Source organism: Mirounga leonina, unplaced genomic scaffold (genome assembly GCF_011800145.1).
Source record: "Mirounga leonina isolate KUSES-001 unplaced genomic scaffold, KU_Mleo_1.0 Mir_173, whole genome shotgun sequence".
Taxonomy (NCBI): domain Eukaryota; kingdom Metazoa; phylum Chordata; class Mammalia; order Carnivora; family Phocidae; genus Mirounga; species Mirounga leonina.
In genome coordinates, this window is record NW_023270447.1 from 8,397,689 (window position 1) to 8,420,813 (window position 23,125).

Below are 23,125 nucleotides of genomic sequence, written 5' to 3' on the forward strand. Positions count from 1 at the left end.
CAGTAATGACTGTACTCATTTTTCTAAAGAAGGTGGGGCACATGGAAGAAGGGAATAAGAAGAGAAGAACTTGATTAAGTTTCAAGAATAACAATTTAAAAAAATCTCTTAGGAAAATGATTTCTATTATCCGCATATATAGTTTATTTAAACACCTGTTTGTTTCTTTCCCTTTATGAATATTCTCTCAAGAAGGAATATAAAACAAGAAAATCAGGATTTTTTGATTCATATAATCTATCTGAATGAATAATAAGATTTAATAAGATTCAGGGTTGCCATTCAAGTCAGAAAGTGACACAGAAGTGACAAAAAATATTAAGCTATTTCTTATTTTTAAAATTTCCCAAGTGACTCATATGTAGATTTATAGAACCAAAGATACAGAGTGTATATGCTAAAACTCCCTGTTATCCATTCTGACTTCTGGATCAGTATAAACATGAGATATTTGTGTTACATAAAAATGGTATTTTAAACACCACAGGCAGTGTGTTAATAGAAGATGTACAGATATTTTTACTGGGAACATTACATTCAAATTTCTTTGGAGGAGGAAGTATATTTTGAGGGCATTTCTAATGAGGACGTGCTTTTTTTTTTTTTTTTTTCCTTCTAGGGCCCACGAGGTCTGCTGGGACCAAGGGGGACTCCAGGACCTACTGGGCAGCCTGTATGTATTGCTGGAAATATTCCAAATTTTCTAGGGAAAGCTTGTTGTCAGATATTTTAAAGCTTAAGACCATGACAGCTTTCAGTAGACAGCTAGGTATTTACTGCTTTGTTATATTCTAAGACCTAATGATCCTGCCTATCAGTTAAACTGATTATTCCCCCCCCATCCTCTTTCTTTCTTTTCTCTTCTTTTTAGTTTATCTACTTTATTGTTTCATGTCAAATTTCCAACACACAGTGGAAAATGCTGCTAGGTTGTCTCCAGTGTGGACATAGATAAGAGAGTATAGACCTTGTCTTTTTCCTCATCTCTAAATCCTAAAATGATTTTTAGTTACCCCAGGCTAGTGGGTGTCATGCTATTAGGTTAATTTTTTTTTTAATTTTCTGTTGTAGCATTTAAACTTACAAATATCCATATATATATTATATATGTAATTACTTACACAAAATATTTGCACATATGTAAATATGTATATAAATATTTTTTTTCTTTATTGAAGGGTATTGCGGGTGTAGATGGCCCCCCAGGACCAAAAGGAAACATGGTATGTAGAAACCATCTGTAAAATAACTCATTTCTGCAATCTAGGTACTAACGAACCGCTTCTGTTGCTAAATCTAAAAAAAAAAAAAATTCTTACAATATTTTGCTAAGTCCATTAGCTTCTGCTAGCATTAATATTTATGAGATTTTCCAGATTCTCCATAGGGAAAATTGATTTGGGGACTGTTTTTCAAATGAGAAGAAAAAAAAAAAAACATGTGAACTAACCCTATTAAAGACTCTCTATTTTTCTCTGGCAGGGTCCCCAAGGGGAGCCTGGACCTCCAGGGCAGCAAGGGAATCCAGGACCTCAGGTAAGTCCAAACCACTGCAGTTCCTTTGAGATAATGAGGTAAGAGGGTATCTTTATATGAGAACATGGACAGCCTCAACATTTCCCTGTGTAGGGCTAGAAATGTTTGCAATGTGAAAGTAGGAAGATAATTCTTTTTTCTCTTTTTGAAAAATTTGAGCAAATTTGCAGAGGCCCCTTTTTTCCAAGAATAAAATGAATCATTCAGTGTTCATGGAATGCCAGCATGGATAGCCACACCTGCAGGAGGTTTCTGACTAGGATCGTATTACAGTCCCTCTGCCAGAAGAGTAGCCTGTGTAAAATGCCTCACAGTGTTCCAAAACTTTCTGGGAAGTGTGAGGAATGTATATAGATTCTCATGACTCATTTCATGTGAAACAGAAGGTTATTTTTCTATTTAAAAAAATGTATTCTTATGATGTGGTTCCTGACATATGAAATAAATTCTTTTAAAATAGGGTCTTCCTGGTCCACAAGGTCCAATTGGTCCTCCTGGTGAAAAAGTAAGTTACTCTGTGGTTTTGGTAATGCCTAGTCACCAATTTTGGGTTGTCAACCTTAGGCAGAAGCAAAGCCTGCCTTCTATTTTTGATAAGATGTCAAGATGGCTCAGCACATAAGGAATTAATCTGGAGTAAAACCTTGAGAGTACTGTGTGAGAGGGGGAAGTCATTCATACATCTCTGAACTATAAATGATAAAATTCACATAGTTCCATATGGATAGCTTCCAAATGTGACCTTCTCAGCCATATTAATTTTAGAAATTCACAGGTATGAATGAGTGTTTTCTCTTCATTTTGGTTCTCCTTTTCTTTCTCATTATTTAAAAAAATGTCATTAGGTTTCTCTATGACAAAGGGTTTCTAGCAAGATCTGATTAAGGGAAAATTGTGAAGTTATCATTCTCACCATTTTTCATGTATAAATGGCAAAGGACGTTCTTGTTAATAATAACTCAATGTCTGGATCAAAACAAGAATAAATCTTTAATTAAAGAGATGTCTTTCTCCCTGATTTCTTCTGCTGGATTCCTTAACTAATAGTTCCTGTCCCCTGTGGTTACAGCTCAGTGTTAGCTGGTTCCTTTTAATACCTTTCCCCCTTATTATCATTGATTTCTGTGAACATATTATTTTTTTAAAAATAAGCAGCTTTACTGGGGTGTAATTTCACATCATAAAATTTCACTCATTTTAAGTGTACTGGTCAATGATTTTTAGTAAATTTACTGAATTGTGCCACAATCAAATTTTTTTAGAATATTTTTGCCACCCCAGAAAGAAACCTTATGTCAATTTGCACTCTCTGTTCCACCCACCAACTTAGACAACCACTGCTGTGCTTTCTGTCTCTGTAGATTTGCCTTTTCTGGACATTTAATATGAATGAAACACATGAATGAATTTAAAATATGAACTTAATCATATAAATGAATATAAAATGTGGCCTTTGTGTCTGGCTTCTTTCATTTGGCATAAAGTTTTCGAGGTTTACTCATGTTGCAGCATACATCAATCTTTTGCTCCTTTTCATTGTCAAATGCATTCCATTAATGGAATATACCACATTTTGTTTACTTATTTAGCAGCTGATGGACTTATGAGTTGTTTACTCTTTTGAGCTTTTATGAATAGTGCTGCTATGAATATTTGCATATAGGTCTTTGTGTGGAACTTATTTTGATTTCTTTTGGGTAGACACACAGAAGTGGAATTTCTGGGTTATATGGTAGATTTAATGCTTAACATTGGAAGAAGTTTCCAAACTGTTTTCCAAAGTAGTTGCACCATTATTTCATTCCTATCAGCAATGTATGAGGATTCTAGTTTCTCCAGATCTTCATGAATGTTTGCTTTCCTTCTTGATTATTGTCACTCTTCTTGGCGTGAAATGGTATCTCATTGTGGTATTAATTTGCATTCCCCTAATCACTAGTGATGTAGAGCATCTTTTCATGTGCTTATTGGCTATTTCTATATCTTCTTTGGTAAAATATCTATTCAAATACTTTGGTAATATTCTAATTGAGTTATTTATCTTATTATTATGTTATGAGAGTTAACATCAAATTTAAGTGATCTTTAAGGTATTTTTTGTGCATATTTTCTGTATGGTACAGAGATCTATTGGAAAGTGCCCTATGAATTAAAGATGTACCAAAAGTGATTTCAAATCTTTACTTTAGACCAGAAATTTTAACTTGGGCATCTTTTACCATACTTTAGATTAGCTCATCATGAACATACTTTATTCATAATAAATTGTATTTGAGCATAAGTTATTAAATTTTCTACCATGAATTGGATTCTTAAGAGGAATTTGCTTTTAAGGTAAACTAGGATATCTGAATTCCGTTTGTCGAGCCAAAGGCAAAATATAGGAACTGGTTCATTGTACTTGTAGTAGGAAGAGAGCTGTCTTCAGCCCAAGCAGCTTGTTTTTCCAATCTGAATGTATCCAGCTTGTGGGTTCAAAGACAGTCTCTTCATCAAAAGAAGAAAGGAACTCAAGAACATGAGAGACGCATGTTCTATTTATACTGGATCTATGATATATATTTTTTATTTTGCATCTGTATGACTTTATTTTCTTTATGATACACTGTATTCTGTTCATTCTGGCTTAAGAACCTTATTTCCCAAAACTTGGTGAATTGTGTTTTCAGCTGGATCATGGTATAATCTAACAAATAAAATATAAATATTGTCATATATTTTAAATTCCCACTAACTTTTATATTTTTGTCTTAAGTTATTATAGCCTGTACTTTTATTATATTTGTGATAAAATATTTTATAAATGTTGTTAATTAACTAAGTTAGATAAAACAACTATATTCTTTATCCTGACATTTTGATAACTTAAGTATCTTGAAAGTTTCCTGTGATTTGATTTATGATGTCATAATTTACATCACTCATATATTAATTGCTTTAGAGAAAACAAATAATATAACTTTCTGAGTTAAGAATGAAATAATAAGACACAAAATAAATATCAAAGGCAAGGGCTTTGAACATGAATATGGATCTGGGTTCACTTATACTGCAACTCTGTCACATACTAACATTGGTTAATTTACCCAAACTCTTTAGACAAGGATACTTCATGGAATTGTTTGAGACTTAAAATGGACTTTATATCAAAAAAAAAGGACTGTGTATCTTATCTATCTATCCATCTATCTATCTATCATCTATCATCATCATCTACCTATCTATAAATTGCTTAACATAATGCATAGAAACACAATAAATTTTCATTATTTTATTAAAATCTAAAAAATATGACACATGAAAAAATGCTCAACATCACTCATCATTAGGGAAATACAAATCAAAACTACAGTGAGATATTACCTCACACCAGTCAGAATGGTTAACTTAATTTTTTAAAAAATCATTTTATAGCTCAAGATTTTTAATATTTCTAGTCCCTTAAATATAGCAACAACAAAAAATCCATGTAGTATTGCCCATAGATCATCGTCATAAAATATCACAACTGCTAGTAAGAGTAATTACTGGAATATTTCTGCATTTGTACTTTACATCTCTTTTTGAAGAAATGAGACCATTGTCTTGAAAGCAAAAGATAATTTATGTGACAAACAAAATACTATCATTAAAAATACAGTGTTTTACAATGGTCATGACATGTTAGATTACTTGACTGAAAATGACTTTGCAGAGTGGTAAATGGGAACATTTAAAACCTTTAAATGAGATGCAGTTAACCTCAGTTATAAAGTATAAATTGTTCAATTTAAAGGTTATCCTCAATTTTTTTGTTGTTCTGTTGTGATTTAAGTTACATTTCTTGTAAACTCTAGATTATCAGTCTATATAAATATAACACTTTTCCTAAATACTCTCTGAGAATGGAAATGGATATTGTGTCCAATATCTAGGCTTGCTTATGGAGCTTTTCCCTTTCAATTGTTTCTAAACTCTGCCTAATTACTTGACCAGTAAGCAATAATTGTTTGGGCTCCAGAGACTTGATAAGTTCATTATTCTCAGCAGAATGCCAACTTTCCTATCAAGAAAAGTTTACTTCTTGTGGTGGCCATTCTTACTATGTTCCAACTGCAGTAATGGCATGTTAAAAGACATTTGAAATCATCCATGGTTAAAAAGAAATTAGAGTAATGAGTAGAATAGTTATTAGTGTTAACAATTGCATATTAGGTTATGTCCTTTGACATCAAAATTTGTTTTTCTTTGTGTCCTATGAATCACTGTCACAATATATTTCTTAACACATTTTAATAATTGGTTATGTTCCATCAATGTTACCATATAATTATTTGAATTAGCACTTATTAATATCTTTGATGGAAATAAATCAACATATTCCTGACCTATATTGTCTTTCTTTTTATTCGCTAAGCTCTAGTTTATTGTGGTAGGCAAAAACTAATTTGCTAATTTAAAAGAAGATACATTTAGGACTACAAAGCAGGCCAAAACCTAGCATGTTTTTGACATATGTAAAATTTGGTTTTCATTTATCTCAATATAATGTTTTCTACATATATTTAAAAGTCATTTAAATGTTTATTGCTTATAGGTAAAAGCTAGAGACTTGTTAAGAATTTTATTAATAGTATATTCCTATGTAAAAGCCAGACTTTTCATTATTCTCATTTTTTAAAATAAAATGTTCTCTTTCTCTATTTGATTAGGGACCACAAGGAAAACCAGGCCTTGCAGGACTTCCTGGTGCTGATGGGCCTCCTGTAAGTAATAGTTACTTGTCATTAAAATTCTATATATGACCTTCAAGAATAGATTTTCCATGTATTTTAGAAGTGATTTTCTGAAAACAAATTAAACCAGTAATGAAACATTGATCCTTCTAAAAATACCATTTCATCATGACACTTCCATATTGCAAAATCTTTAAGGATCATGCAGTGGTCCTTGGATAAACTCATTCTAGTACTCTGGTGCCAGAATCTCAAGATCTTCCTACTTCCTCATGAACCATCAGTTCCAGGCAAGCAGATCCACTCGCTTTTCTCTCAGCATTCTCAAAATGTCTTGATTGCTAAACCTTTCCTGTGGCCTTTTTTTTTTTTTTTTATAGGAAGCACTTTCCCATTCTCTCTCATTTTTCAAAGTACATGTTTCCTGAGGGTCCAGTAGTAATTTCTCACCATTTGTAAATTTCCTCAACCATCTTCCATGAATATTCCTCAAACTTCAGAGATTTCTACGTTTTCTAGAAATATAGCAATGTTTATTGTACCCCAATGTATAATAATAAAAATGTGTAATGGGGCACCTGGGTGGCTCAGTTGGTTAAGCGACTGCCTTCAGCTAAGGTCATGATCCTGGAGTCCCTGGATCGAGTCCCACATCGGGCTCCCTGCTCGGCAGGGAGTCTGCTTCTCCCTCTGACCCTCCCCCCTCATGTGCTTTCTCTCTCTCATTTTCTCTCTCTCAAATAAATAAATAAAATCTTTAAAAAAATTATAAAAATGTGTAATTAATTAATATCTGTAGTTGTTATTTTTTTAAAAAAGATTTTATTTATTTACTTGAGAAAGACAGAGATTGTGACAGAGATAGTGAGAAGAGAAGCATGAGCAGAGAGGAGAGGGAGAAGCAGGCTCCCCACTGAGCAGGGAGCCTGATGCGGGATGGTTCATGACCTGAACCAAAGGCAGACACTTAACCGACTGAGCCACCCAGGTGCCCCTGCAGTTGTTATTTTTAAAAATTTGTTATTTGTGTTTCTTTTATTTTCCTCAAACTACTTATATTTTTGAGCTAGGATCCAAAATTTTTACTCAGTGTAGTTGTGGTGGAGTTACACATTTTTGTTTACTGACTCTCAATTATTTTATTATTAAAACTATTAGTATTTGTGATCTTGCTATATTTTCTTTTTTTTTTAACAATTTCAAGTTCTTGCTATATTTTCAAATGTCCCATTCATATGCCTTAGCTGCCTTTTGAAGATGCATGTTTGATTATTTGATCAATATGCAAAATAGAAGTCATATTGAAATAAATATCTTTATGTAAGAACTAATTGATACTGGCATTGAATTGTTAATGGATGTTCTGTATTATTTTATGTACTTGTCCCAAACTCTCTCAGATACATTATACAGTTGGTGAAACTTATATTCATAAAATATAAGCTTATTATGTTTCCTTCCAAATGCAATTTCTAATGTTATTTAAAGCCATATGCCCTGATGCAAAACGTTCAATATCTTTTGAAACAATAGATTTGAAAAAAAGGAACAATTTTGTAGTGTTATAAGCTACCATTAATATTACATCTTACCAGTATTATGTTTTTACTAAATATAGGGTCATCCTGGAAAAGAAGGCCAGTCTGGAGAAAAAGGTGCTCTGGTATGTTACAAAGTATCCATGTAAATGTCCTGTCACCTTATGTCTAAGAGAAAATGCCTTACTTTGGTCATCTTTATGATATATATTCTTCTATGATCACTTAGGGATAGGAATACTGGAAAGTAAGTACCAGAAAATAGTTTGTATCTACCTTTAAACATGTCTTTACTTTCTAAAGACTTTTGCTGTCATTAAATATAAATCATGTCCTGTTAGTTATTTTTGTTTAGGGTGTAATAAACAGATGTGTCTTAGATAGATAAGTTTTAATTTTGTATTAGTAATTTTATAAACTAGACTGTATTCTTTATTTTTTAAATAAATATTCTCATGATCAGAGATAAATCCAGATTCTGCATATGTAGTATATGTGGAATAAATTACCACAAATGATAACAATGAAATTGGATAAGAATTACTAAATATCAATAAACTGTTTATGTCACCCCAATTTTATCTTTACTTATTACTCTCTGGTAATTTATAAAAAAGAGGAGATTTAATTGTAAGAGCAATGATTATCAAAATATCTAAATAAAATATTAAAATATTAAAATAAAATATTAAAATAAGAGCTTATTTATTGTTAATACTATTTTGGATTACAGGAGAAGTGGGTAGGATCATTTTGTTTAGAGTTGCTACTTTTAGACTCATTAAAATAGCATTAAAAGACAGCATTACTATAGAAATTATATATTTTTAAAAATTGTTTCCTTTAGGTAAACTAATTAAATGAAACCGGCTGTGGAAAATATATAATTTTGGTCATCTTCTTGATGACGTGAATTCTACAAAAGTTATACCAGTTTTCTATTACAAATATTTGTCTATTGTAGACATTGAAGACACTATATATTTTCAGGTTTAGAAAATTAGTTATTAATTATGTAATTATTCACTTTATTTTATATATGTTTATCTTATTTTGCATAAATATATGACAATAAATTTGGAGTAGGTAGGGCTAGTCACATGGTTTGTTCATCATATTTGACTTTAGAAACAAATGATAAACTCCCTAAGTAATCTCTACCAATAGTAGAAAAATGCCATCTTTTTGTAGATTATTTGGTAAAAAATAGTGTGGGAATGAGTAGCACATTCAATGTATTCTATATTTAAATAGCAATGGGTCTTTTTTAGGGTCCACCTGGTCCACAGGGTCCTATTGGCTACCCTGGTCCCCGAGGAGTAAAGGTAAATGTGATTCTTTTTCACTTCATTTAATTTCAATGCAAAATATTATAATCATTTAATTCTTCTAATTTATTCCATAGGGAGCAGATGGTGTCAGAGGTCTCAAGGGATCTAAAGGTGAAAAGGTAAAATATAATTTATTTAGGTGATTTTAATTGCCATATATCTATTAGACCAAAAATTTAAATTTATTCAACAGATATTTCATTTCCCAATATATATTAAATAATTACTTGACAGCAGACAATGCAAGCCTGATTTTGTATTTTGTATCCTGCAAATTTTTTTGAAGAAAGATTATACCTTGGGATGAGGACTAAATTATAGAAGAGAAGCAAAGATATGTCATAAACAGAATTAATCCTGTATCCCTTTTTTTCTTACACGTGTTTACCTTTTATAAATCATAGAGTTGCCTTATGAATAAATTAGCTACAGGGTTTATACAATTCCCAGCTGTATGCATAACAGAGGAATGTTTATTCCTTTCTGTCTTTACTAAAATCCCCAAAGTTCTTAAGCTGAAATGCAGTGCAAAATTTAGAAGTACCCTAAATCATTTGGAGGAAGAGGAAGTCTTTATACATTATACTGTATGCAAAGCAAAAGTATTAATGAGAAGGAAATAAAGATTAAAACTAGGCAGAGGTGGATGAAAGAATGTGGGATTTTTTTTATAGAGCATTTGTAGTTTGTCTTTGGACAGAGAAACTGAAATTGAGATTTTTTTTTTTTACATAAATGCCTAATGTCAGTGTAGATCCCCCAAATCCTTTAGTGATTATGTTAAAATAAAATGACATTACTCACAGTCATTATTATAAATGCTTACTACAATATTACATTTAAAGATTAGGGTTTAAAATAAAATGTTTGTAGTTTTGTTGAAAAATTATGGAATATAAATTTTGATTTTAAGGATAACTTTATTCCCATAGTCATAATGTTATAAAAGTGCGCGCACACACACACATACGCACACACAAAGCGCCTTATGTGGATTTGATATCAATAAGGAGTGGATAACAAGAAGGGATGGACGTCTACCCATTATAATTTATTTTTCTGAAAAAATAAAAAGTAACATATTGACACATTTTCAAGTTATGCAATTATATCCGGTTCTATTGTATGAAAAATGTCATTTGAAATGAACTCAGCTACTTTAATGAGAATCCCAATTCATTCTTATCATCACAGATGAACTTCAGGATATAATGTCTTCCTGAGTTGGTAGCTGAGCACAATGACTGATCAGACAGGGGTGAACTTGTAATTATTTGCAGATGGCCTGTGCAAAAAAATGTATATATATATATATATACATGTATGCACACATATATGTATCATCTCTGGAATTTTTCTTTTTTTTTTTTGGAAGATTTCATTTATTTATTTGAGAAAGAGACAGAGATAGTGAGAGAGAGCAGGAGTTGGGAGGAGAGGGAGAGGTAGAAGCAGGTTCCCCGCTGAGCAGGGAGCCTGATGTAGGACTCGATCCCAGGACCCTGGGATCATGACCTGAGCTGAAGGCAGACACTTAACTGACTGAGCCACCCAGGCGCCCCTGGAATTTTTCTTTTTAAAACATTTAAGTATCAATTCAAATTTGGCTCTGGAATAAGTGTCTTCCAAAGATTTTTAGGAAAGACAGTGTTTAAAGGAAAGGTATTTAATTGGGATGGGAAAGTTGTGAACTTGCTGGAAAAAGGGGTAATGGCAAAATGACAGAGGTAAATAAAATTGTAGATGACAAGATACATATGAAGAGAAACAACCAGGGGAAAAAATGTGTACTGCTTATATGTAGAAAAACAATTTGACATCATTGGTTGTTTTGAATGGTGTATGGTCTTAGAAGCAACAAGTAGATGTAGAGAAAAAGAACTAAATTTTAAACTGAGAGTTAAAGTTCTGAGTTCCATTATAGTTCTCATACTAACCAGACTGGTAAACTGAGGCAGACTGTCTCATTTCTCTGAGACTTATTTTAAATATGTAAAATGAGGACATTGTTCTAAAAAATCACTCAGGTTTTTTTCAGCTATACCTTTTATTTTATCCTTTATTTTACTTATATCTGTTATTTTATCTAATCTAGGTTTAGAGAAAATTTATATAAAAGTTAATGGAAACTTTTTTCTAATGATAAGAGTTGTCCCTATTTTCAGACTCGGTGAAAAATCATTAAATCTTTATGAATTTTAATATCTATTATTTATTTTGTTTTTCTGAGTATGTATTATAATTGACTATCTCAAAAGAGGTAAGGAAGTTGAAACTTTTTTCTTTTTACACATAACAACTTTAATTGTTAACTTAAAGGTGAAATAGAAAGTTAGTACCCTAACTAGGATTAAAATACTCCATTGTTCAGACAGATGTGTTCCTTAGACCTTAAGCAACGTAATCCAATGAACCAAATGGCATAGACGAATTCCTCTTTTACGCATCTTCTAAAACTGTTTCCTTTCTTCTTTTCTGAAGATTAATTTAGACCTAATAGTTTTAGGACCTAATAGTTTAGGACTTAGTAACTTATAGTGTCACTTGTTTTAAAAAAAATTGCCACTTATTGTAAGGATATACCTAATATTTAAGTCATCTAATTTATTTCTTACTTGCTTCTCTATTTTCTAATTGTGAATGTATTGAAAACAAAAGTGTGACAGAAATAGCATCTAGTCCATATGTTCTCTCCTGAAACAAAAATTTCTGCCTGGAAAAATCCTAAAAACTGTTACTGATTTTTTGACTTACATAGCAGTGTTCTTTAAACTAAATTTGGCAACTGTGTAATTACCCTTCTCTCTAGGGAGAAAGTAATGAAGACAATAGTCAATAGGAAGTTAAATGGTCATTTTCAGCTTTTAAGCCTCTATTATTGCCCAGTTGCATTCAGTACAGAGAGAATCCACAAACATCCCACTTTATAGCCAGAATGTTGAAAACCTCATGCTTTTGTCTTAAAGGAAACTTCTAGACCTGTTAGAATTTTTGGTTTAGGCGAAATACCAGATGGAATCACTTTTCTAGGATTAGGTCTCGTATATTCATAATTACCTGATATTTTCTGGACCTTAACATACCTTGCTAAACACACACTGAGGCATGTTCACTTAGTAAAAGTCCATTTAGTAAATGCTTATTAAATATCATGGATGGTTATTAAGGATCAAAAATGTATGAGGCTCTGGAGGTGCAGAGGCTAATTAGGCATAAGTTTTTATTTCTACCATTTAGTAAAAGAAAAATCTATGCTCTACTAAATGCAGAATGGCATGTTGTTACAATAATAAATGTTTAGAGGGAGCACACAGGAAAGAGGGGTTAATTTTGAGTGGGGGGTAGGGTGGAGATTGAGGTCATGAGAAATTTCACAGCAGAATTATGAACTGAGTCTTGAGAGAAGAGTAGAGGTAAACAGAGGTAGAAAGAGAAGATAAAGGATTTGCAGGTGTGTGTATGACAATGGCAACCAATGCAAGAATTGCAAATGGAGGGGCACTTGGGTGGCTCAGTCAGTTAAGTGTCTCCGTTCAATTCAGATCATGATCTCAGGGTCCTGGGATTGGGCCGCGCGTGGGGCTTCCTGCTCAGTGAGGAGTCTGCTTCTCCCTCTGCCCCTCTCTCTCAAATAAATAAATAAAATCTAAAAAAAAAGTTACAAATGGAAATATAGGTAATTCAGTTTTTCTAGTACTCAATCTCAGGGTGTTGGGTGGGGGTTAAGGGGAGATGTGAGACCAAAGATAAGACTGCCAAAGTGAACAAACAAGGGCTAGATCATGGTCAGAAGGGGAGGGGAATTGGCAGCTTACATTCATTATTAGCAATTTAGAACCATTGAGGTGCTTTAAAGTCAAAATTGGTGTCATCAATTTTGTTTTTTACAGAGATCATTTGGCAGCAGAATGTGGAAGTATATGTGCCAATCTTACTAGCTCTGTTCACATACCCGACCAGACATGTCCTTTCCTCAAACTCTGCAAGTCACATCCATTCTCTAACTCCTAATTAAGATACTAACTCCCCTCTCAAACCTTCTTCAATTAACTTCTTGCCTCACTCCCACCAACACCAGAACCACCACCACCACCACTACCATCATCATCATCATCATCATCATCAAGTCTTTCTTCTCTGAACACCCATCCTACTCCATTTGTACCAAAATTAATGCAAATGTTCTACCTTCAGTTTTATTGTTAAAATAAAAATCTTGAAATGCTCCGTGTTACTCTGAACAGAGTAATGCTCAGTTAATGCTATTGAAAAATTGAATGGTTATTCCTTAGAAATTTAATTTTTTTATATAATTTTCTTGGAATTAAAAGACAGTAAGTTTGTTCATGAAGCTTAGTTTTAGAAGTCTAGATTTCACTAAGAATGGTATGAAATATTTCCATAGTCAAAATATCTGCTCTCTTTAATTAAAGAAGCCCCAATTTTCAGTATTACTGGTCTGTTGTGATAATGAGCATTCTCTATGTACATGTAAAGGATAATAGTGGTTTGCTTATTCTTTATCTGAAAAGAGATTGTAATATAGAACACAAGTTGAGCTAGAAGGCACTTATCTAAAGCACATGATACAAAATGCATGATATAATATTCTTTGGTTTGAATTAGTAAATTAAGGGTAAAGACATTTTATTTGGTAGTCAAAAGTTCTTGTATTCCAAAGTTAAAATGATAATTATTTAAATTATATAAATACTTATTCTTTGTTCAAATGGCATAGGATATATGTTGTTATAAAGAAAATGGTTATTTCCCCCATAAGATAAAGAAAATTTAATGGACACATTTGAGAAAAATTTCCTAGAGCAACTTAAAGGCAATAATAGCAGAAAATGAGAGGATATGGGTGACAAAGGTTAGAATAGGGAGGAGGAAGTTTCACAACATGATTCACATTTCTCAAAACAATTTTCCCTAAATTATCAGTGTTTGTATTTTATATAGCCATATTTTAGATTCATTAAACAAATCATTCAACTCCTGTTTCATTACTTTTATTTTTCAGGGTGAAGATGGTTTTCCAGGATTCAAAGGTGACATGGGTCTTAAAGGAGATAGAGTAAGTAAGAAGAAAATTCATACCAGAACATACATTTATGTGTGTGTGTGTGTATGTGTGCATATGTGTGTGTATAGTTCTATAATTAAATATAGCAAATACAGGATAAATAAAAATGTTCATACTGTCTGAGATTTTGCTGCTTTGGTTTTTATATGAAGATTAGACATACTCATTTTTGTGGACGTAATATAGTCTTTCAGATTTTATATTAAATTTCCATGTGTCTTATAGCCTATGTGTGTGTGTGTATACAAAGTTGAGTAATACCATTTATGGATATTTTCTAAATTGGTGATCAAATTGCTTAAAAGAAGTAGATTGATAGATTTCTTATAAATTTTGTAGGGAGCTGTGTTGCTTGGAAACCATATATTTGCAACTTTCTTGAACTTCCATTATTAGTGATCTTGAATTTTTGAGTGTAAAGATGGTATACTTTTTTTCTGGTAATGAGTGTCTAGAAAACAAACAAAAATCTGAGTTACCCAAAGTAAGCTAAGCTAAGTGTTTTATTGGGAAGATTTATTTTATATCTAACTCAATAATACCTAATATCAAAGAAGCATACTGCCGGATATTTTTGTTTCCCTAAAAAATACGTAATGCCTGTTTCCAGAATGGGGGCAGTAACTTACACATTTCAAGGTGAAAACCAAAGTCTAAAATGAAGACATTTTGCTTGTGTTCCAAACAGTGATTTCCAAAATTGCTATTGTCAGAAAATTACTTTTTCCTACTAACCTGCTAGGTTCTTAGGCTGGGGCCCTGTAAAATTAGATTGACAAGAGACAGATTAACAAGAGAAAAACAAACAAGTTTTCTAGCATGTGCCTCATGTTTACACACGGGAACGCTCCATGATAATTAACTCAAAGGGGTGGTTAGAATTTGAGTTCATATGGCATTTTAGCAAAGGAAAAAGAGACATGACAAGGAAAAGAACTTTGAGTTTCTAGGGCTGCAAATTGTGGGAAGGCAGATACATGGAAAAGTAATGGTAGATAAAAGCTAGTTAATAAAGTTCGTTGTATAGACTCCTCTGGTGTCTGCTGTTGGCTCCAGACCAACAAGTCTAGCAGTCTCCAGTGATTAACTTTTGTCCTTTCTTGTAGAAAGGGGAGGAAAGGCACCTTTGCAAATCTGTATCTTGCTTTTAGCACCTTCTCTTGCTTCTGCTTCTTCTCACTTGCCTTCAGCTCAAAATAATCTTCACACCCACATGGCATATTTTGGGGTTGAATATTCTGCCACCCTCCACAATCTAACCTTGATTTTTACTTTTTTCTTTAGCAACAGAGATATATTAAAATTACTTTAACATGAAACATGGTAACATCGGACTTTTGTAGGTTTTCAAATGTCAGACTATATTCAGTTGTTTATTTACTAATGGAAAGATTGATAAAATCAAAGATCTTCAAACCTCTTTGTCCTAAATAAAACATGCGTAAACAAATGAGGAGTTGAAGAATATGACTTTTTGATAGACTATACTCTCTGTTATTCAATCTCTAATATATTTAAATTACAAGAATGTTATTACTCTATTTCAGGGAGAAGTTGGTCAAGTGGGTCCAAGAGGAGAAGATGGCCCTGAAGGACCCAAAGGTCGAGCAGGTCCAACTGGAGACCCTGGTCCTTCTGGTCAAGCAGGAGAAAAGGTCAGTGAACAACTTTAAATTCCCAGGTGCTCTTGCAGATGATGTTTCATTGTCATTTAAAAATATTTTTAGTCATCCATGTCAGAAATCTGGAGGATTCTATTACTTTTCAAGCATATCCATATACTGTTAGGAGTATAACCGTTAGATGGCTCCATTTATCCTTTTTCACTCTCCCTTGTTGCCCGTCCCCTCTGTTCTCCTTGGCTATGCAGAATCAGCAGCTCTTCAAGCTCTTGCACATTAGAGGTTGAAAATTTGAGTGAGAGTAACAAAGGATCAAAGAATCAATGAAAGATGGTCTACTTACTGTTTTGGAAGAAGTGGAATCATCTTTACTCCTCGAGCCAAAATGTACACTTCCTGTTTTTTTCCACATAAACATGCATTTTCACAGAGCAAGTGTTTTTTAAAAAATCCTAATGTCCAAGCCCAACTTCAAGAGATTTTAATTTTAGTCTGGGGTTAACCCAAACATCGCCATGTTTTAAAACATCCCAAGTAATTCTAATACTCATTGGTTTCAGAGCCATTGTGCTATATGCAATATGTCAAAAAATATTTTCAACCATTACATCTACATTTACATGTAATATTACACAACATTGAAATTATGCCTTCATTGAGTATTTAGTGATGTGATGAACACTTTATAAATGTAGCTACAAAGTTAAATTAAAAAGGAACAAGAAATGTCTGTGACAGGTGTTATCCTATTACACTAAAGGATAATATAAATAATAATTATTTCTTGGTGGTATAATTCAGATGATTTCCTTCCTTTTAATATGTATATCTACTTTCCAAATTTTCCGTATTGAGCACGCCATTATTCTATAAAGTATGGAAATTCCATGCTACTTAATAAAATTTTAACCTCCCTTCTTGCCATCCTGTCTCAGAAGAAAAATGTATGAGGATCATACAGGCACTGTGACTAGATAAGTAAGAAAAAATTTCCCCATGTCATTAGGAATCCTGACTAGTGGTTCTTCTACAGTTTCACCCTCCCAGCTGCCAATTATGAACTGATGAATAATGTCATTGTGTTTAGGCAGGAGAAGGAAAGAATGGGAGAAAACAAGGGTTTACAAGGCCTTCCACTTCAAGTACTCACTTGTCAATAGTTTTAGACTATTCTGGACCTTCCTCTCACCCTTGCTCCACTTGATTTGTATAAATGATCCCACCACCTCTTCAGAGGTATCAGGACTTTATCCCACAGTTCTTCATTTTTAATATTTCCTTTTTTTCCATTATTATTTTCCCTTTATCGAAGTTCCCTATCCCCATATTGAAAATGCCAACAAATTTTCTGTCTGGATTTATTTTGAAATAACTCTAAAGTGAATAAGAGTTTAAATGGTAATACAGTAATTAACATAGAACGCAAAGACTTTATGATCATAATTAGAGAATTTCATTAACCTTGAAATCAGTGGCATAAAACAGATATGATAACTTAATATATCCAAAGGGACATCATTATAAGCCGCTTCTTAGGGCTTGTTTGCATATTTTCCATCTGAAGGCTGCTTCCCTATGCAGCGTTGATCAACTCTAGTTCAATCTCTAATAACAAGGTCATAAACTATATTCCTGTTTTCTTGCTTTCATTCATCTAGTAAAATATTTATTGTTTATAGTGTTACTGCTCAACTTTTACCGTTGTATGTAGTAATTTGGATTTGTTTTTGTTTCTGTTCTTATTTTGTTTAAATGTACATGGAAAGTAATGATACCATGTGCTTCCTAATGTTTAAGAGTTTTGTAAATAATATTTTATATATGAAGTGTGTTTTTGTAAAATCTTAAGGAAAATACGTCAAAGTAAAATTCCACAAACATATTTGATTCACTTCATGCAACTTAATTTAATTTTCTCTCTACTTGTATTTTTAAATTAATGCTTTGTTCCAGGGGCAACTTTCTTAGTATAGTGTTTTAACCTTCTTGGTATTTCTTACACATCTTTGGAATTTGGTAAAGGTAATTTACCATTTGTTTTAGCACTTTAAGAATGAAAGGTAATCTCATTGCACTAGAAGAAAATTGTGGCGCATTTAAGTCTTAACCCACAGGAATTAACACTCCACAAAATCATCACTATTTAGCTGTAGTTTGCAACATTTGATATATCTGATAACCCAGATTTATCCAGATGTTTGAATAAAAGAAGAAACGTTGCTCAAAAATTAGGTCAGAATTTCTTGTATAGTTACTTGAACTACAGTGAGAAATAGTTAAATAATTCATGATTGCTTGCTTTATATTTACTGTGAGAAATGAAATAATTTTATCAAAAAGATTCACTTTAGTTGAGACAATAAAAACTAAATGTAGTTCTAACTACATCAACTAACTTTAAATAGTTTTAAAAAGCTTAGGCATTTTCTTTGTTCATGCTTAAGAGTTCAGAAAGAGTCCTAGAATTCTCTTTAGCTCAGGGTTCTGTGTCCTCAAAGAAGGCACTGTCACTTAAAAGGTAAGTTAGCAAACATTATAGAATTAGAAATATGTCCAAAACAATTTTCCCTATTCAAATGAGGAAATATAATGTAAGTAAAGTATGGTGAAAACTTGCAAATCTTCCTTTTGAGTGTTCAGATATGTATTTCTAACTTTTAGAAAAATGACTGAACTCATCGTTGATACTTAATTCAACTTAGAATTTTTATTTGTTATTATTTTTTTTAACTTTAGGGGAAACTTGGTGTTCCAGGATTACCAGGATATCCAGGAAGACAAGGTCCAAAGGTAAAACAGTTAGGTTGATTTTTTCTTGATTTTGTAGAAATTAATCACAGATAATTACCTTTCAGTTTGTAACATCGAGATGATAAATCCTTAAAATATAATTTCACAGGGGAAACACATGGGGTATGTTGGTGCCTGGTGTGCAGGGAGCTCAGAGAGCCTAGGTGATTATGGATTGGAGTATTTTAGCAGACAGCGTCATGAAAGGAAGGCATAGTCAGCTACTTCCTTGTTACTGGAATAAGGACTATTCCAGGGTGACATACTAGTACATCTAGAAGTTATAATGGGGATGATAGGTGATGGAGAATAGCTTTTGATTTCATTTCTAGTACCCTAAGGGTTGGAATTGCCACTTGCTTTAAAAAAAAAAAAAAAGAATTACAATACATCTTTCATCATCTTTATTTTCCCTCATTTCCATGGTATTTGTTTCCTAGGGCTACTGTAACAAATCTCCACAGACTTGGTGACTTAAAACAATGGGGATTTACTCTTTTACAGTTCTTGAGACCAGAAGCCTAAAATCAAGGTGTCAGCAGGGCCCCCAGTCCCTCCAAAAGCTCTAGGGGGGAGTCTATCCTTGCCTTTTCTAGCTTCTGGTAGCCCAGGGCAGTCCTTGGCTTGTGTCTGCATAACTGCAATCTCTGCTGCCTTCACATAGCCTTTTTTTTTTTTTTTCTATGTCTTCTCTTCTGTCTCTGTCTCTCTCTTTTTTTTTAAGATTTTATTTATTGGGTGCCTGGGTGGCTCAGTTGGTTAAGCGACTGCCTTCGGCTCAGGTCATGATCCTGGAGTCCCGGGATTGAGTCCCGCATCGGGCTCCCTGCTTGGCAGGGAGTCTGCTTCTCCCTCTGACCCTCCTCCCTCTCATGCTCTCTGTCTCTCATTCTCTCTCTCTCTCAAATAAATAAATAAAATCTTAAAAAAAAAAGATTTTATTTATTTATTTGACAGAGATAGAGAGAGACAGCACAAGTAGGCAGAGAGGCAGGCAGAGGGAGAGGGAGAAGCAGGCTCTCTGCCGAGCAGGGAGTCCGATGCGGGACTGGATCACAGGACCCGGGGATCATGACCTGAGCTGAAGGTAGCCACTTAACAAACTGAGCCACCCAGGCGCCCTTCTCTTCTGTCTCTTATAAAGACACTTGTCTTTGCACTTAGGGACCACCTGGATAATCCAGGATGATCTCATTTCGAGATCCTTCACTTAATTTACACCTATGAAGACCTCTTTTTCCAAATAAGGCAACATTCACTTTCCAGAGATTTGAATATTGGATATATTGATTTAAGGCCACCATTCAATCCACTACAGAACTCGAGTGCTACTTTTAACTCTTTGAAATATACATATTTTAAGCATTAAAATGGATGGTTTTAAAAATATGTTTACTTTGGTGTACTACTTTTCCTCAAGCTAAACATAAAACTTTGTTAAGTCTGTACTTCATGCATTGACTACTTAATTACAGTGGTTAAATAAATTAATATATACATTTTTGTTATTACTATTAAGATGGGTATACACCCATGAGACTATCTATCTATCTATCTATCTATCTATCTATCTATCTATCTATCATCTCTTTTTCATCTATCTCTCTCTGACCCATTCAGGCTTGACAGGTATAGTACATGAGGATAGATCCTAGTTATATAATAATCCCCAAACATGTATGTATTAATAAGTTTCACAGATAATCATTGGGAAACCAGAATGTCCTTTCTCTTGACAAATGTGAACTACATACACTTGTGTTTGCTCATTGTCATGTGATGACACTATATTAGGCTTGCCACGTGGCTTTGTTTTATAACTTTTCATTGGGTTTCTAGAAAGTACGCATTTCCTTGTATAGTAGGAGGTAAACATAATGCTTTGAGACCTTCTAAAATGAGATTCATTTCATTTGTGATTTAAGAATAACATGAGCTTTTGATTTGGATTTCCCTGATGCTGAGCGATGTTGAGCACTTTTTCATGTGTCTGTTGGCCATTTGGATGTCTTCTTTGGAAAAATGTCTGTTCATGTCTTCTGCCCATTTCTTGATTGGATCATTTGTTCTTTGGGTGTTGAGTTTCATAAGTTCTTTATAGATTTTGGATACTAGCCCTTTATCTGATATGTCATTTGCAAATATCTTCTCCCATTCTGTCGGTTGTCTTTTGGTTTTGTTGACTGATGGAACACTACATCAAAAAAAAAAAAAAAAAAAAAAGCAGTTGGTGTAAAAAAAAAAGAATAACATGAGCATCATTTAAAGGTTTCTAGCTACATTTAGAACACTGATTAGTAAAAAAAAAAAAAGAACACTGATTAGTAAGTTCTACCTTTTAAATATTGTCTCTAATACACTGCCCTGTTTCCTAGCTACCTTCCTTTCAAATGTGAAGCATTTTCGAAAGAATTATGAGTAAAAAAAGACATTCACTGCATAACCCATAACCCACAACCTTAAGCTATCCTTAGATTGCTTGAAGAGTTCTTGATCTAATTACAAAGTTGAATTGCAGTTGTGGTGTTTTGATTTAAAAACAGAAAACCGTCCTATTACTTGAATGAACACAATATTCTTTTATTTGACATTCTTATTTTCTTCTGTTTTTTTTTTCCTGAGACAATACCCTGTTCAATATTCTTTGAGTTATTTTTATTAACAAAATGCACCAGAATGACTATAGAGAAATGTTTCTTCCTAGAGGAATCAAACATTTTTCTTTACTCTTTAACCAAAATGTCTGAAACTCTGGCTTTTATTTTTTTATATTATCTTTCTTCATAACAACTTTTTTATGATCAAAAATGATTTATGTTTCTTGGTTCTAAAACAAAAAATAATGGGCTCATCAAAGATCAAAGATAGATTCACATTTTTTCCCTATGTGGAAGCTAATGAATTTTGAATAGATTTAAATCTATATTGTACTAAAAGTGAAATTTGGCTGCTGATCTCTTTTAAGCAATTTAAGGACTATAATTAAACAATATAATTTATTTAATATCTTTCTAGCAATATAAATCACAATGGGTATTTGAAAGTTGCACCACTGTAAATACTATAAAATGATAGCTACTTCAAAAAGTAAAATCTGTTTTAACGTAGGATTCTTTGTATTTAAAACAGCATTCAAATAATTTTGTAACCTTCACAATTGGTGAGTCAATTTCACCATTAATCTTTGACTTTGGGGCATTTTGTTTGCTGTTTGTTCTTTCCATTTAAAAGCATTATAATGCCTTTTCATGGAAATTATATATTTTGGTGGTAACCCCTTATATGAGAAAAGAGGAAGAGTATGCCCATATATTATAAACTGTTTAGTTGGTGGATTGGGCATTTTTGTTATTTTCTTATAAGTTGCTTAGAGCAGAAACTATGTAAGAAAGTAAGTTTATTAAAAATTAAATTGATGCATAGAGCAATTTGTTTGAATGGAGTCTCTATAAATATGATTAGTTATCTATTCTACTCAAGACAGAAATGAATATTTGTTCTCAAATAAAACCTGATAGACTAGATTATTTCCATATTGGATTGTACTTGCTTGTCAAATTCCTAGAGTAGTCACATACTAATGCTCTACCAGATCTAACTGATTGTCCATAGAGAAAGAGCAATGGCTTTGAAATCCCTTTAAAAAATGTAATTCGCAGACATTATTTCCCCATTATGTGAATATTACATGTCCTAACAATTGTCCTCAGGTGAATCACATAGTAATCTCTATAGACATGAATTAGAATATATTGGGAAATGGATCATAAGAAGAAGGTTACCAGTGTATACTACGGTTATTATTTTGATCATCAGCTCCCATAAGGCTTCACATATGATTTTCCGGATTTGTGGAGGAAATACAATTGGTATCTGTTGTATATATCACCTGGAGAAATTGTTAAAAATGCAGATTCCTGGATCCTACTGCCAGAGAGATAGATCCTAAAAATATGGAATCACTCTGGATTATTTCAATGTGGAGGGGGCCACATATCATTTGGAGAAATATTATTTTAGGGGTAATTCAATCCAAATGAATGGATAAAAAAGCAGGGAATGTATTCAAGTGAAAGAAGGCTTTGTTATATCTCCCTTAACATATGGGGAAGTTTGTAAAATCTGAGTGTCTACTACTCTTTGCTAGATACTTTACACATTATTGCATTTAATTTATATAGTGGTCTGAATAAGAAAAGTGAGTATTTGGAAGTCCTCCCACACTTTCCAGAGTCTCATAGTTAGTAAGCTGAGGAGAAAGGATCTGAACCTTAATCTGTTCTATTTCATAATGCAGTGATGAGGCAAACCAATCACAGTCATGTTCAAAGGAATCTCTGAGCAGACGAAAATCTGGACATAGGCACAAGGTGAAATGGGAGAATTATATTCCATTTGTAAGATGTAGCTGTTTGGGGGCGCCTGGGTGGCTCAGTCGGTTAAGCGACTGCCTTCGGCTCAGGTCATGATCCTGGAGTCCTGGGATCGAGTCCCGCATCGGGCTCCC

At 33.0% G+C, this 23,125-nt stretch overlaps 1 protein-coding gene across 1 annotated transcript in view; it reads left to right on the forward strand.

Annotated features, from left to right (window-relative positions):
* COL11A1 (collagen type XI alpha 1 chain) overlaps positions 1–23,125 on the forward strand; it is a 203,325-nt gene that overhangs the window by 93,132 nt on the left and 87,068 nt on the right. The window contains exons 20-30 of the mRNA XM_035020280.1: positions 620–673; positions 1,179–1,223; positions 1,483–1,536; positions 1,997–2,041; positions 6,228–6,281; positions 7,870–7,914; positions 9,061–9,114; positions 9,195–9,239; positions 14,144–14,197; positions 15,754–15,861; positions 18,565–18,618. Coding sequence (XP_034876171.1) covers positions 620–673; positions 1,179–1,223; positions 1,483–1,536; positions 1,997–2,041; positions 6,228–6,281; positions 7,870–7,914; positions 9,061–9,114; positions 9,195–9,239; positions 14,144–14,197; positions 15,754–15,861; positions 18,565–18,618 — 612 coding nt within the window. The remainder of the gene's footprint in view (positions 1–619; positions 674–1,178; positions 1,224–1,482; positions 1,537–1,996; positions 2,042–6,227; positions 6,282–7,869; positions 7,915–9,060; positions 9,115–9,194; positions 9,240–14,143; positions 14,198–15,753; positions 15,862–18,564; positions 18,619–23,125) is intronic.